The sequence below is a fragment of the Hemibagrus wyckioides genome, linkage group LG13, assembly GCF_019097595.1.
Source record: "Hemibagrus wyckioides isolate EC202008001 linkage group LG13, SWU_Hwy_1.0, whole genome shotgun sequence".
NCBI lineage: Eukaryota > Metazoa > Chordata > Actinopteri > Siluriformes > Bagridae > Hemibagrus > Hemibagrus wyckioides.
Genome location: NC_080722.1, coordinates 13,144,569 through 13,159,801, shown reverse-complemented (window position 1 = coordinate 13,159,801; position 15,233 = coordinate 13,144,569). Strand labels below are relative to the sequence as shown.

The 15,233-nt window shown below is 36.4% G+C and overlaps 1 protein-coding gene across 1 annotated transcript; it reads right to left on the bottom strand.

Annotated features, from left to right (window-relative positions):
• Nucleotides 1-246: 246 nt before the first annotated feature.
• Nucleotides 247-10,898, bottom strand: fscn2b (fascin actin-bundling protein 2b, retinal). Its single transcript, XM_058405703.1, has 5 exons — nt 9,104-10,898; nt 2,246-2,402; nt 1,659-1,780; nt 1,342-1,509; nt 247-1,177 (listed from the first exon to the last, which is right to left on the bottom strand). Exons 1-5 carry the CDS (start codon nt 9,921-9,923, stop codon nt 972-974), a joined length of 1,473 nt encoding a protein of 490 aa, XP_058261686.1. The 5' UTR covers nt 9,924-10,898; the 3' UTR covers nt 247-971.
• Nucleotides 10,899-15,233: the final 4,335 nt, after the last annotated feature.

The window sequence follows — 15,233 nt, the reverse complement described above, 5'->3', positions numbered from 1 at the left end:
AAAAACTTCATGAAATACTCATTAGGCATGTTCAATAGAGACGTGGTTAATTAATATTTGTCTGAGAAGTTTCAGCTGTTAATAAAGGTAATAGTTTAATATCTTATATATCTTATAAGTTCTACTTTAATATTTATTATCTTAAATTTAATTAAGCTACATTTATTGTACTAACAACTTATGAAATCCACTCCAGTCATAGTTTTTCATTTATTTATTTATTTTTCTTACCTAGCCAGAAAGGAAAAACAGAGACGGCATAGAGTAACAGAAATCATAAATATAGTTATAGGGGGAAACACCAGATGGTTCATGGAATTTTTTTTTTATCTAGTTTTGTCTGTAGCAATTTAATCACAGTGTTTTCAGTAAAAACATGACAAGCCCTTTAATAAAACCATTTTTTTGTGTAAGCACTACATGCCAAATATTTTAAACACAGCATGCTGCATCTACAATACTTAAACTAGCACTTGTTTAAGGATTGGCAAGAATAAAACAAATGAGAAAGGCAACTAAGCCTGTGGAGCAAATGATTAAAAAGAACAATATTGGTTAAGGCCTTTTGGCAGGACTTAAGATTTTAAGACTGTATAAACATTTGGGAAATGTAATTAGAGATAAAAATCAACAACATGTAATGTGTAAAATTAGGATAAAAGCTACATTAAGTAACTTAATTTAATACTTTATATTTTAGAAATATTAAGCAGAAATGAAAAACTTAATATTTCAATTTAAGAGTCTTTGGTTTACAATCTATCATGTTCAGAATCTGGGAGATTAGCGTTTAGCTATTGAGAAAGTATTGACATATGCTAATATACAAAGAAAACATCTGTTTTAGCCCACTGGTGTAATATTCCAGCAATCCATGTTCAAAAATACCATGTCCCCTGTGCCCCATAATAACCAATAACAAGGTTTTTGAGAGTCAGGAGACAGAACGTCCTTAAAATGACCACTAGGTGTCAATATTCCCAGAGAGATGAGCTATCTGCAGTTTCTCCATCACATTTCAGTGTGCCGCCCTGGTCTCCACGCAGGTACTTGCAATTTTTGCCCTTTATTCCAATGCGCCCATGCTCTAAGAACTCAAAGTAGAAGTCTTCAGGTGTGTCTCCATCTGAACACACCAAGCCAGTGCTGGACACATACCAGAACCGCTCGCCTGCACCTGTAAGAGACATATCTATCACACCTGAAAACTGCATTAGAACACTGACCGAAAGTCAGAACCCTGCATTTTCAACATAATGTCCAAAAACTAATACTCACATTTAGTGAATAAATAATTATAGTATTTTTGTTTCACTGTAGTCAAATAAATCAAACATTCACCTTTCACATGGTATGCCCCATCACTGAATTGTAACATGAAGATGTCATAAACTGAGCGGTTTGCATCTAGAGTGTTAGAGTTTTTGTGGTGGCACACATATCCATTCTCACCCCGGAGAATTAGGATGGGCCTATTTATCAGCTTCAGAATGAACTGTTCATCCTCGCCTGCAAGTCATAAAGATAAAAGAAATTCATTTTTTCAGTTCTAAGGGAATAACATATTATGCTATGTTTACTTAATAACAACAAAAACATGTCTGAGTGCAATCTGTTGGATCTGCTACAGTTTTGCTTTGGTATTTGCCAGCACCCACCTATTGAGTCGCTAACTGCAGCAAGCTGTCCATTCTTCTTGGTGCACACATATTTCCCATTGCTAGCTTGTAGTGCCACACGTCGTCCAAGCCACACAATATCAAACATGGTGTTGGCACTTCTGCAAAGGCAGAGAAAGAAATAAACTTTTTACAGTTTTGCATTTAGGAGCCATTAGTGGAAAACTTTCTAATGAGCCACATGCACAAAAATTCACAAACAATAATCAGTGATTGTGGGGGTGCATTTTCTTTTAATTATTGAAGAATGATGTGTTTATATATATATTATATATGTGTTTGTATATATATTTGTATATAGCTATGTTTAGCTTTGTGAAACATCCACAAAACAAGTTTGTTCCTGTTATCATTTTTGTTATATATATATATATATATATATATATATATATATATATATATATATATATATATATATATATATATACATATATAGTACACTATAAGATCAAGTGCAGCTCTTATGCAATTAACACACAGTTATAAATAAGTAATAACTATGTCTGATGACTGACAGGAGACTACTTGTGAAAGAGGGCTGTTTTTATAATAATGGTCAGACTTACACTTCTTTGGCTGTGGACTGGATTCCTCCATGAGCTACAAGCGTCCAATAGTTCCCTTCATTTGTCCTGAACTTGCATTTTTTGCTTTCTTTATCAATCTCCATTTGAAAAGTCTCCATGTCTGTTTCATCATCCTGATTTGCGGAGATATTTACCCCTGTCCGAAAAAAAAAGTGACTGTTTGACTAAAACTTTCTATTATTCACAGGCACATCAATGCCCTAATCTACTATTTCACATACACTACACACACAAACATTATTACACATTTAATTTTTGTCTGCAATATGATTTTTTTTGCTCTTGTCCTATCCTCTGTTGTTTAATTCTGAGAAAGTAGATTAATCTGCCATAAAGGTTGGTTTTTGTTTATCACCACCTAAACCCTTGTTATCTCACATAACTACCTGTGATACAATACATAGAAATAGAAATTCAGAAAAATGTCATCTCCTGAGGAAAATCCTAAATTTCAGTCTGCAGTTGTCATATCTAGAGTGACAATATAAAATACTTTTTATATCCACACTTCTATTTACCTATTTTCTTTAGCTGTGTATCATGTCTGTGAAATATCTGATTTATAAAGTCATGTGGCTTGTCGCTTCTTGACTGTTTCTAATTAATGTTTTTTTAATTTTATTTCTAATGTAGAGCTGAACTCTTATTACATAGATACATCTGCTGTTGGCGACCACGGCATATTTAGAAGCCTTGCCGTTTCAATTAATTAATTCAATTAAACTAGAGTTGTGTAATGGGAGTTCATTATGTTATTACTTATCTGAGTGACATGTGCAAGTGAGGAGGCTTATTAGCAATCCTTAGTATAGTAAAACCATGAAACACACAAGAATCTATAGTCCCTGTTAAAAGTCTGGGATTTTTTTTTTTACTTTTATAAACTGTTTCTAATAAACCTAAAAACAAGCTCTGCAAGGAGGCAGTGATGTCTGAAATGACCGGTCCAGTCACCTAGCTTTATTCTAATCAAGCTGCTTAGGAAGGAGTAAAAATATTGTTTGTACTATAACTATATATAATGTCTTTCTCTCAAAATAATTCAACCTACTTCTGGACATTTTACTAATTTGTATTCCATTAGCAGACAATTTTTCAACTTTAATTAAGGACTAAAATTACTTGCTAATATAGTAAAATTATATACCACAATATATAGATAGAAATGTATAAATAAATATGTATAATAAAATGTATAAAAATATTTTTAAGAATTAAAAACAATAAAAATACATTTACATTTCAATAATTAAAAAAGGGTCACATCTAATATATTATTTTAACAATGTGCTCACACAAAGGTTTCTTTCAAATAAAAGGTTTCCTTCTGTTTTGTAGAAATAGAAGCTCATTTATTAAAAGCAAAGCGTCCACAAATACATTCTCATATACACACTCAATCTCATCCACAAACATATGTGAGTGTATTTATTCCATATAACCCATAAGGGGATTCATAACATTTTGCCTACGTGATTTGGTTCCTTGATTTTTTTTTTTGCAAGCTCTGCACATTAAAAGGGACTTGAAACCTTGTTGCACAATGGTTTTCACTTTTATTCTTTTGGGAAACAAAAGACTTTGGTAAAAATGGCCCAAATAGATTGCATTTGCTCATGCCCAAAGTAGATGCATCCTAAAATATCCCTTGATTATTTCCTTAATCCTTTAACAGCCCAGATCTTGAACCTTACCCCTCCACTCTTCAATCCTCCCCCTCTCCAACCCCTCCCCTCATCTCATTCTGTGCTCCCATAATGCCGTCTGTAGAGAAATGCAAAGCTGCACCGTGGGGCCCAATAAGCAGCTTTGAGTGGTGTATGTACAATCCTTCTGCTCTGACACTCAGGTTCCCAAGCAGCGTAGAAAAGAAAAGAAGGAGGCTGAAGCGATGCCTGTGTTTTGATGGGACACAGCAGGCTTTCTGAGACATGCTGGGACAGAAACCAGTGCTATCAGCACAACCTGCGGGCATCCATCGCTCACCCATGGAATGCCTTTTCACAATTCACAATTTTATGTTTATGTTTCATGCATGTGTGTATGCTGCTTTCCGTGCAATTGTTGCCTAGCAGTGTATCACAAATTATTATTCATGCATGCTGTTACAATTAGGAATTTATGTTATTTCTGCCAGCACAGAGAACACAAACTGCTTATTTATTATATTTATCATGGACTGCTTGTTTCAACCACAACCCAGCTTACAATGATCTGAGTGAAAAGTTTTTTGATCTTTTTGATCATTTCACTGCAGACTCTTCATCTCAGTGTCCCGTTACACTTCATTTTCCAATTTCATGTCTGATTCTGCTTTACTTTTACACATCAGATAGAAAGTGAGAGCCCAGCTGTGACTGGACTCTACCCTTATCTACTCGTTTGATCAGTTTTCCTTCACTATGTGATGACCACAAAGCTCAATCCTGCACGCTTCAGAATGACCTCAGGCCCATCACAGAATACTCCCTCTCAATTTACTAACCCTTTTCTGAGGAATGTAACAGTACCCAAAGATACTGAGACACAGAGAGAGCCTTCTGCAAACTGGGGCAGGTAGAATAGTAAATGTGGACCCTTTCAGACATCAGCTTGATTAAATAAAGTGATTCAAATAGTGAGCATACTTGGTAGAGCTTGTTCATTTACACATATAAACCAGAGCCTGAATCAAGCACTTTATGGAGTCCATCCTCTGGACAGACATCCTTTGCTAGAGTGGTTAGTGATATCAAAGATATTTAATACTCAAAGACAATAATTACTAAAACTGGACAACTGGCACAGTAAAAGAGAGTGCTGCTCTGACCAATACACAGTTCTAGTGTGAATAAAGTGCCAGATTCAGCAATGACTTAATTAATAATAGAATGCAGTAAATAGTAGAGAACTATCTAAACTATGAACAAACAGCCAGGATGTCTCATCCTTGACCTACTTGTCCATCTGCTTTTCACTTTTCGGATATGGTACAGAACATTGAAAACAGATTTTCCTGCTAGAATGTGTGCCATATTTGCTGTTTTAGTGAACAAGCTCCCTGTCACCTTACCCACAAACCCACTTCCTCCTAATCTTGGTTACAATCCAACACATACAAGAAAGTCTCCAACCAAGCAAATTTCTTCCAAATGATCAGAGAAATGGTTTTGAAAAAAAAAAAAGCCGCCCAGTGTCACTTCTCATTATTGATTACAAGATCATCTGAGTTTGTATTGCATCCTAGAGTGAGGCACCCAGGGCTTAATGAACCCCAGACCTGCAGTGCTGATTGGAGGACTTGTCGGAAGTCATCTTGGCCTTCCTTCATCATGCACAGACTCTCTGGGAGAAATGAACTGCTGCATCCATTAGCAGAATTACTTTGCTTAATTGCTTTTTGTATGGGATGAATATGCAGTAGATGGATAGAGATGCTTCTTTTCCATTAGCTACAACTACTCCATCTGCTGTGCACCATTCTCTCTCTCTCTCTCTCTCTCTCTCTCTCTCTCCTTCCTACTACCAAACATCTAAACTTTGGTGATGCATCTCTGCCTCATTTTTCACAATATAGAATTTGTATTCATTGTCAATATTTCAAAATAAGAAATTACAGTTTGTGAAGTTATTTGCAGATTTGATGAAAGTGATATTTAACAACCCTTAATTATGTATCCTCCCATGTTTTTGCTGTATTAATCAGGTACATATTTCCAATCATGAACTAACTGTTTGATAGTTTGTGGCTCAACAAAGCTAATTATGCAAAGGTAATATGAGTGAAACACTGTAACATGTTTTGATGATAAAATCCTCTAAGAAATTGCTTCAAATTTGATCCGAGTAGAGAGAAAAATGCAGTCATGAGTAACATAGTTGTCTGAAAATGTGATGGGTTGATAGAATGAGGACAGACAAATTAACAAAAATTCACTTGTAATTTGTAAACTGTAAGTAAACCACAAGTCTCAATATATGATTCAGCTTTACCCTCTAAAATTCATGGTGCGTTTTCTCATCCTTGCCTCTATTTAGTATGATATGCAATCACACTCTCCATTGCTTTTCCTTCCCTGTTGGTTTTTTGCCTGTCGGCCTAGAAGACCAGCTCTCCCTGAGGATTCTCTGATTTGCCTCCCTGTTGTGGCCTTTCTTACAGCATGGTCCCCAGATAAAGAAAAGCAGTGAAAGGCTTGTGTTTCTGAAAACTGACTCCACCATCATTGAAATGACCCTGTCCACTCAATTATTTATTGCACCTTGCCACTGCCGGGTGTCTGTATGTGAGTGTCTGCGTCTTTGTGTGTGTCCGCATTTGCAGGTTTTTATCTATTACTGTGTCAATGGTCATCATCCTACTGCCGATGAAAAGGGAAAGTGACGCCATTGCTCAGCGAGGATGTATGAGCAAGAATGCATGTCTTTCTATATGAATTCTAGATGAGTGAATTGGAGAGAATGGAATCAGCTTCTGTTCCCTACAATGCATATTCAGAGGCAATGAGTTGCTACAGTAATTTATCTACTGCAGGTGGCTCAAAGTGCTTACCAGGAACACTATTCTGGAGATAGTGGAAACCATTGCAGCATGCAAAGTATACGTTACACTATCGCTGCAACAAACAAGTCAATGTAGACGCCTGGTCAAAGAGGAAAACAAAAAATGTGCAGTGTGCTTGCTATCAGTTTACTTAGCCAGCGAATATAAAACAGCAGCATCTGGCCAAACAATAAAGCAATGCCCAGCTGAAGAGACAGTTGCAGTAAATTATATTGCTAAGGTCAAGCTCATGCACAGGGTTTTTCCCCCCACCAGCTTTATAATATCATTACAATTCATGAAACTGCAACATTTGCCTTGCACTAATGTGGTGATCTATTTCTTCTAAGAATGCTGGCTAAGAAGATTTAGTATTATTCTTTCTTCATTTCTGTTCTCTAAAACCATGCATTCTGGAATACTCATAAAACTGCGATGTAGAGTGAGGAAATTTGTTAAACTGATTAGAGTATCATAAAATGATTTGGGTAACACAGAGACAAAGAAGTCTATCAATTATGCACTTTCGGAGAGAATGTTAGTAATACTATTTCACTTTAAAAAGCCATGAAAGAAAATTATATTCATTGTGTGTGTGTGGAAGGCTTTCCAAGAACAGTTTAAGGATGCTAATTCTAACATTGAATAAGTGATAGTACATGAGGCACTGCACCATATGATCAGGATTGAAACACCTGAAGAAGCACTTAAATACAAAATACACAAACTAGCTGCTGGAAATGGCAACAATGTAAGAGAATAATTCACCTTTTTACACCATTCAGTTTAAAACTTCCTACTATACTTACAGGGTCTCAATAACTTTCCTCTCACGTGCATTATTTAACTAGAAGTAGGGGACTAAATTATTCTTTGTGTGGGAGAATTGGGCTGTGGTAGAAAAATGGAAAAATCAATAAAAAATGGAAAAAAGGAAAGTGTTTTTTTTTTTTTGGCAAATTTGCAAGACCATGTTGAATATCTGACATTAAATCTTAGGCAGTTTGGCTAACTGTACAGTGAAGTTTATTTAATATAATACATTTTATATAATTCATTTATATAATACATTTTATTTACCAGTGGCTGAATAATTGTCTTTTCAAAAATAATTATTAACAATTAACAGTTTTCTTTATTTGTTGATTAATGCATCTGGTTTGCTTTGCATTTAGACTTTGCTATTGCTATTAGTTTCATGGCACAAACGGTAAGATTAAGCAAATAAAAATAGAAATAAAGAAAATGAAAACCCCTTCTAGAAAACCTGTTTTTATAAGACAGATTACCCCAAGAATGCTTAATGCATGAAGGTGGCCTGTACTGCTCGTAACTAATAGACAACATCCTGTAAAGTTTTTCTCTCAGTTATCCTGTACATTGGTCAGTTGATGGTGACTGAAACTGTGGTAATGAACTCACATAAAACTACTTTAGGAGAACAGACAAAGAGAAGGAGAGAGACATGTCTGACTTGACTTCTGAACATTTGGAAAGATCACTGACAAGACAGCAAAATAAAAACTTGTTTCATTTAATTTCAACTTAAACTTCCAGTCGGACCTTATACATCTTTATTTATATTACTTCTACTTTTTTGCAGAATGTAATTACCTGAATACTCCATGTATTTAATTTAGAGATGTAGCACAATGTATCACTATCTGAACTCCAAATACTCTTATTTATATCTATATTTAGATTTTAAGCAGACAAAGGCATTGCCTAAATCAGTTTGTTTTTAATGAAATATGAACTTTGCATTATGAAACATAAAAAACACCAGAATAAATACTTTTAAAAATCCCAGAGGGAGAAATGCCAGCACTGGCAGAATGGTGAAATATGAAAGTTCCTCAACTTTACCCAGTGATGTGTGAAGAATTGGTTTTCTTTAACCCTGCCCACTCACTTATTATTAATATTTGTAACTGCTTACAATATTTTCAAAACAATTTTTTGATTGAAATGTTTCCCAAAATATAAACTAAAGTATCCCAAAAGTTTTATAACTGACCATTAAAACTCACATCAACAAGCTTCATACCTGACCATTCACCCACAGTAAATAAATAACCGCCCAATTCCATTCCTGATGCACACAGTCCCACCCAGACTTTCTGTTTGTGCAAGCTTTCAAACAAACAAACAAACAAAAAAAACAAGTATATTTGTAATTAAAACATATCTGTATTTGTATCTGTTAAGAAACATATCTTTTTGTTCCAAATAACGTATTCGATTTGGTTACCTAATAATAATAATCCCTAATACTTTTAGACACATAGACTGAGAATGCAGTCAGTACAACTTACCTTGTCGAATGGAGACAAATCTGTTATTGGCAGCTTGAAACACCACCTGTGGATGACTCTCCTCTAGGTCAAACAGCTCATCCTTGCCTGGTTTGGAGCAGCGTCCTGAGCGTAGGGTACCTGTTGGTCCCATTGGGCTCAAGTACTTTCCTTCACAGTCCTTAAAAGCTAATTTGCCAGATTTCAGCTCCAATGTGTATACCGTTCCTCTGCCATTTTCAAATAACAGTTTCCCATCATTGCTCAAAAAGCGGCTATCACTAGTCTTTAGGCAGTACTTGCCATCCACATAAACCAGAGTTAGAAGAGCATCAACACCCCATGGAATGTTGCTGTCCACAGCTATTTCACTGTCAGGTGCAGACAGATGAGCGTAACGTTTGCGGGCTACGCTTAGCAAGTTGGCTTGTGGGTGAAGGGCCAGGTGCATAGTCCAGAGCTCTGGCTCACCAATGGTTTGAGCAAAGCAGGACAGGTGGTCTTTCGATCCTCCAAAGAAGCGCAGATGTGGCTCAGACTGCAAGGCCCAGCGGCCATCTGACTGTGCCACAATTATGAACCTGCATGCATTTTCCTGTGTCTCAGCTTCACAACTCACCTTGCCATCTTTGTCAGAGGCCAGGTAGCGGCCCAGGTGGCTCTGCAAGTACACCACTTGGCCATCAGTCTCATCTTGCTCAAGTGTCCAGATCTGCTTTTTCTTGAGACTTGGAGCTGAAGCATTCACTTTGAATCCAAAAGCCTCTGCTGTCAGGTAGCGATTTTCATAATTAATCAGCCCAAACTGAAGCTTGAGGGCTTTATTGCCATTTATAGGCATTGTGGCGTAGAACTCAGGTGAAAGAAGCAGAATAATAAAAGTTCAGAGATGAAACCAATTACCAAACTAATTACCTCTCCTCCCTGTCTTGACTAGCTTGTCACTAAGAAAACAAATTCTCCAGCATGAAGTCTCCTAAATCCTCCTAAAGAATCTGTTGTTTTTTTTGTAACTTACTTAATTCAAATATATCTCCTTTTCTTACGAATTTGTTCGTTGGTCATTTGAGTTTTCTTTTGGTGATTTAATAAAGTCCGTTGTGTCTCTTCCCAAGAGAGCTTACCAAGGCTCTGTTTTTCTGTTTCCTAATCAGCTCAGATTAAAATCAGCAGGACTCAATACCTCAATCCAGTGAGCTGCTGACGTCACCTTGATCCCACCAGTTCCTTTTCTTCTTGACTCACTCACTCCCTTCCTGTCCTTCTCTCCATCTCTATACCTCTTTTTCAATGCATTCAACCAACTTTAACCTGATTGTCCTACAAACAACCACTTGTGGGATTACTGAATCCTAAAGACACATGGTCTGGGGCTATGCTGAACAGTACTACTTAATAGCAACACTTCTTTCCTGTCGGCTTGATTAATTCCTGCCCCTTTCTTCTTTGCAGATCTTCTTTATTCATATCTTAGTTTTCCAACCAGTCTCAAGTTGGTCTTGAGATAAAGGCATCTTTGAATCTCAACAGGCAGACCTTTTAGCAAGATGAACAGTTTCTGTCCTCCTGAAGATGACCAGGCAATTTTGTTGTTACTTAGCACAAATGTAACCACTCTTATAATGTGTATTACCTGTCAGCCTTGACTCTTCTTCTTCTTCCCTATTAATATTTCTGTTTGTCCATTCTTTCCGCCTTGCTATTCTTATACCACAGTCACTTTTGGGCTCTGTAATCCATCCTATCCGTGGTTCATGTGTTTTTATTATGTTCCCCAGTCTCCAGCTCTTTGCTGATGGTGATTGGACAGAAAACTGGGTAACTAGAGCCCTCCCTGGTGGCCTGAGTATGTGATCGGTTTTCCAGAACACACTTGATATAGAGTTACATACCTTCTCTGATTTCAAGCTCCGTGGTTCTTGGTTAGAGGGGCTTTATCTGTATGTGTGTGTGCACATTTTCGTAGCACTATACAGAAGGAGTTTTAACGATAACTAAAATGCAGAAAGTGAAATTTGTTACTTTGTTTTACTGTATTTTATTTTTCATGTGAGTTTCTATTTATATCTTTTCCAAAATCATTACATTTCTAAGGTACTTCTTGCATGATTTGAAGGGACAATACTGAGGTCCTTGTCCATCCATTTAAAATCCCAAACATATTAGTTTAGGGGGAGAAACACTGGTATATCAGACCGACACCATAATCGTCTTTTCAATTATCCCACTACATTAATAGCTCCATCTAATCCACTAACGGCCCTCTACTCCATCCTCTCTTCTCTAGTTTGTCTAATAAAGGGCCTTCTATCTCACAGTGACTCTCTTTAGGTGCATGAATAAGACTGAACCATAGGCATACAGGCAAATACCAGGTTTCCACTCATATAAACAAAATTTAATATCTATCAGTAGCATATGGGAATGCCTCTCATTTTGCTTATACATTTCCTCCAAAAACGCAGTACAGCCATTTGATGGTGAAGTGTATTGTGGTGTCCATGGCTTTTTCATGTGCTTAACTCTTTTCTCTTTTGAACGGCTGGAGATTTGCTAATTGTGTGGGTTAAACTAGGGCGCACTTGACAGACCTTGTTTGACAAATAGGCTACTGTGACCGGTAAGCCAGATTACACAGTCTGTACACACCACCAGGCACAATGCCTAAACATTCTGTTGGAGCACTTATTATTCAATCTAATGCAAACTATTATGAGAGAGTTGACTTTTCTGAACTTTATCAATATCATACATGTGGGGCCTCCATAAAACATTTAAACTACATAAGCATTAAAGCTACATTATAAAATCTGATGCTATCTGACTGCATTCATGTAATTTTGTCGACTGTCACTGGCAAATATTTGACACATAGGTCTATAATCTAAGGTATTACAATGATAAAAAAATGTATTTTTAATTGTACAGTATAAAACCGGCTCAAGTATATATTTCGTATAACCACTAGAGGACAGTAGAGCTATAGGAGTGGAGAGGAGTAGACACAATTTGGCCTCGACATTTGGCCACATTTATTAATTTTGTCAGTGAATTAAATCTTTGGCTGTGTTGGCTTTTAAAGATGTTTCACCCAGCTTATAAAAATGAAACAAATTAGTATAAGTGTTTATATATGCTGTGTTAAGTACATAAGTCTTATCTAGTTCTCCCTCTTAAACATGAGTTATGTTTATGTCATACAGGGCTCTTGTCATGAATATTATACACACAGAAAAACATACAGACCTGTTAAATTTTAGACAAATACTAAGACAGAGTAATATTTATACTGAACACTTAGACCCTTAATCTAACTGGTTATTATTCAGTTATTCCTTATAAAGCCCACTATTCAGTTGCTATGAATTATTTAATAATTACAGTTAAACTATTGTGGGGAAAAATATATAGTTATGGGAATGAGAAATGAGTATGGATCTCTTGGCAGGTTTTTGGAGTTTAAGTGGTTATATTACTACCCCATCTACATTATAAATTAAGCCCTTTGACTATACAAAAGCTATAATAACAGGAACCACATAAACTAAACTGGAGCAAACGGACTAATATACTCATAGGATACAAAGTATTTAGTTACTGCTATGAAGACAAACACAACAACTTGAGATTTTGTTGGACACAGGAAAATTATCCCTTGGAGTTGTGAACCTCTGAGTCCCATTCTCCCCACCCCACCAAATAAAAACAACAACAACAGACTAGTACAACTAAATTATTACCAGCATTGTTCTATTTGTTGATGTTCTGCACCAAGTGCATTGCCATGGCCCATTACCTAGACTTGATCCAGCATGGTGCAGAGTGGTCATATGTTGTGATGTGTATGTATGTGTGGTGTGGCTGCAACAGCAGTGGCTCTTGATAGGCAAGCAGATGTTTTTGGGAGGCCAGTCCTGCCAGGTTCACTCTGAAATGGTGCTTTAGAGCCCATTACCCTGCTCCTCTGATGACACTCAAATAGCTATCATTACCACGCAGCCCAGGGAGGGAGTGTGACTGTTACAGAGTGAGAGAGAAAGAAAGAAAGAGAGACATATAGTGAGTGAGAGAGAGGTGGAGGAGTGAATAGAATAAAGCTAGAAAAAAAGGAGTTTAAAATGAACATTTCAGAGAGTTAACAGCCTCCAGCCTTTTCTACCCTATTAACTGCTATGCTGCTCTTCCTCTGCACTGTTGGGAGTGACGCACTATCCTCAACACTACCAACTCATGTACACCTCTCTCACGCTATGTCTCTGTGTCAATCTCTCCATCATTCCATCTCTTCATCTGTTTCATTTTCCTGTCTCCTGCATCCCCCTTTACCCATGATCTTTTCCTCCACCCTCTGACAACCTTTCTTTCTTTCTTCCCCTCCTCCCACTTGCCCCATCCTCAATTTTTCTCACCCTCCTCCCCTCAACCCCCTATCCAATGATCCCTGCCTTTAGAAACCAAAGATTCATTTCCATCACTCTGTCTGCTCTTTATTTTTCTTTCCTTCCCTGCCAAAGACTCTGAATCCCCTTTCTCCTTCCATCAATTCTCCACCCTCATCCATTCGTGTAGCCTTTTTTTTATCCCCTGCCACCCCACCCCCTTGACTTGTATGACAGTAACATGTTTCAATTAAGATGTGGCAGTGCTGAGAAGGGCAGATGGCTCACACGGCCAGTGTCCAGTTCGCTCAGTCACCTATGACCAGTGCACTGACTCAAACCTACAGTTCACACCACCCTGTTCACTGTTGCATGATTTATGGAGCAACGAAAATGAAAATAATTGGCAGTGCAAGATAGATTAGTTATTTACTGATTTCTTCTTTTATTTTTTATTTTTTTCATTTTCACAGAGTACACAGACTCCAGAGAGTATTTATGTTGTACTCTTTGGTGAAGGGAGTCATAATATAGCCTACCACAAGATGAGTGATGTTGCCTCATATAAACTTCATGCACTTAACCATTTATTGATTACAATTTTACAATTGCTTGTGTAGATGGTGTGTTGTGCAGAAAGAAATGAGAAAAGATAAGAAGTTGAAATGTGTGTACAGTGTTTTGTTTTTTTACAAGGTGCTGGAAGCTATAGTGTTAGAGCCATGAGAACCTGCACGACCGCATCATCCACACCAGCGGCAGGCAAATTGGTGTTCTTCTATATTTATGGAGGGTAAATGACAAGAGCATTCTCCTACACTCACAAGCCACCAGTTGACCTAAAGGTGGCACTATTGCTTTACAGGTTGAAGTGATAATACATCAACTTCTAAAAGAAAAAGAAAACAGACTAATGCTTGGTTTGTCAGTTGTGCTACCTCCGTGCCTAAAAAGATGTTAGGGCAATACTCTTAAGTAATTATGTGCCCTTGCACAGAATTACAAAATCCAAAAAAATGCAATATTTTAAATATTACTGCAACAAATCAACACAACAATTAAACATTTCAGAAAAACTGTGTCTTTGAACCAAAATGTGAATTTAATTATGTCTACATGTTATAGATTTTCTGTAGGTTGCTTAGAATAGTGTCCAACTGTTTACAACCTAATATTGAAATTTATTTAATTTTTGATTAAATATTAAATCTGTTTATTTTTATATTAATCTTGTATATACAAAAATATACAAAATATATCAAAGTATAAATTTATATCTATGTATTTTGTAATATTTTAAAATCCTTTTTTACGTGGATGCCAAGCTCTCTGCGTTGTATAAGGATTGTGGTTGACTTTAATTGAATGTAAGTCTAAATGCAATTAACATTTATAAATGTTTATTGCCAGCCTGATCAAATTACATCTAGAGCCTGGAAAATAAAGTAATATGAAAGCAATATAGGACATCAGATTCAGCACCAGATTTATTTGGAGTCTGTGTTGATGAGAGCAGAGGTAAAACAGTAGACATATATTAGACTCAACACTGGATTATTCACAGGAATATAGAAAAGTAAAGAATATAGAAATAGATGGACCCATACTAATCTAAAACCAATAAGGGTTAAATTATATAATAGTATGATGAGGACTAGATAATAATGGATAGACTAGGTATAGTGGAATATAGATATGTATAGAATATAGTATATATAATATGTGTTTGCCAGAGTTAAAAATATATTATTGTATTTTGTTAAAAGGTTATT

Coding starts and splice junctions, on each gene's coding strand:
- fscn2b (XM_058405703.1), bottom strand. CDS start 9,923: ATGCCTATAAATGGCAATAAAGCCCTCAAGCTTCAGTTTGGGCTGATT. Junction 2,403..9,103: donor ATTTGTCTCCATTCGACAAG/GTAAGTTGTACT, acceptor TTTTTCGGACAG/GGGTAAATATCTCCGCAAAT. Junction 1,178..1,341: donor TGGGGCATACCATGTGAAAG/GTGAATGTTTGA, acceptor TGTCTCTTACAG/GTGCAGGCGAGCGGTTCTGG.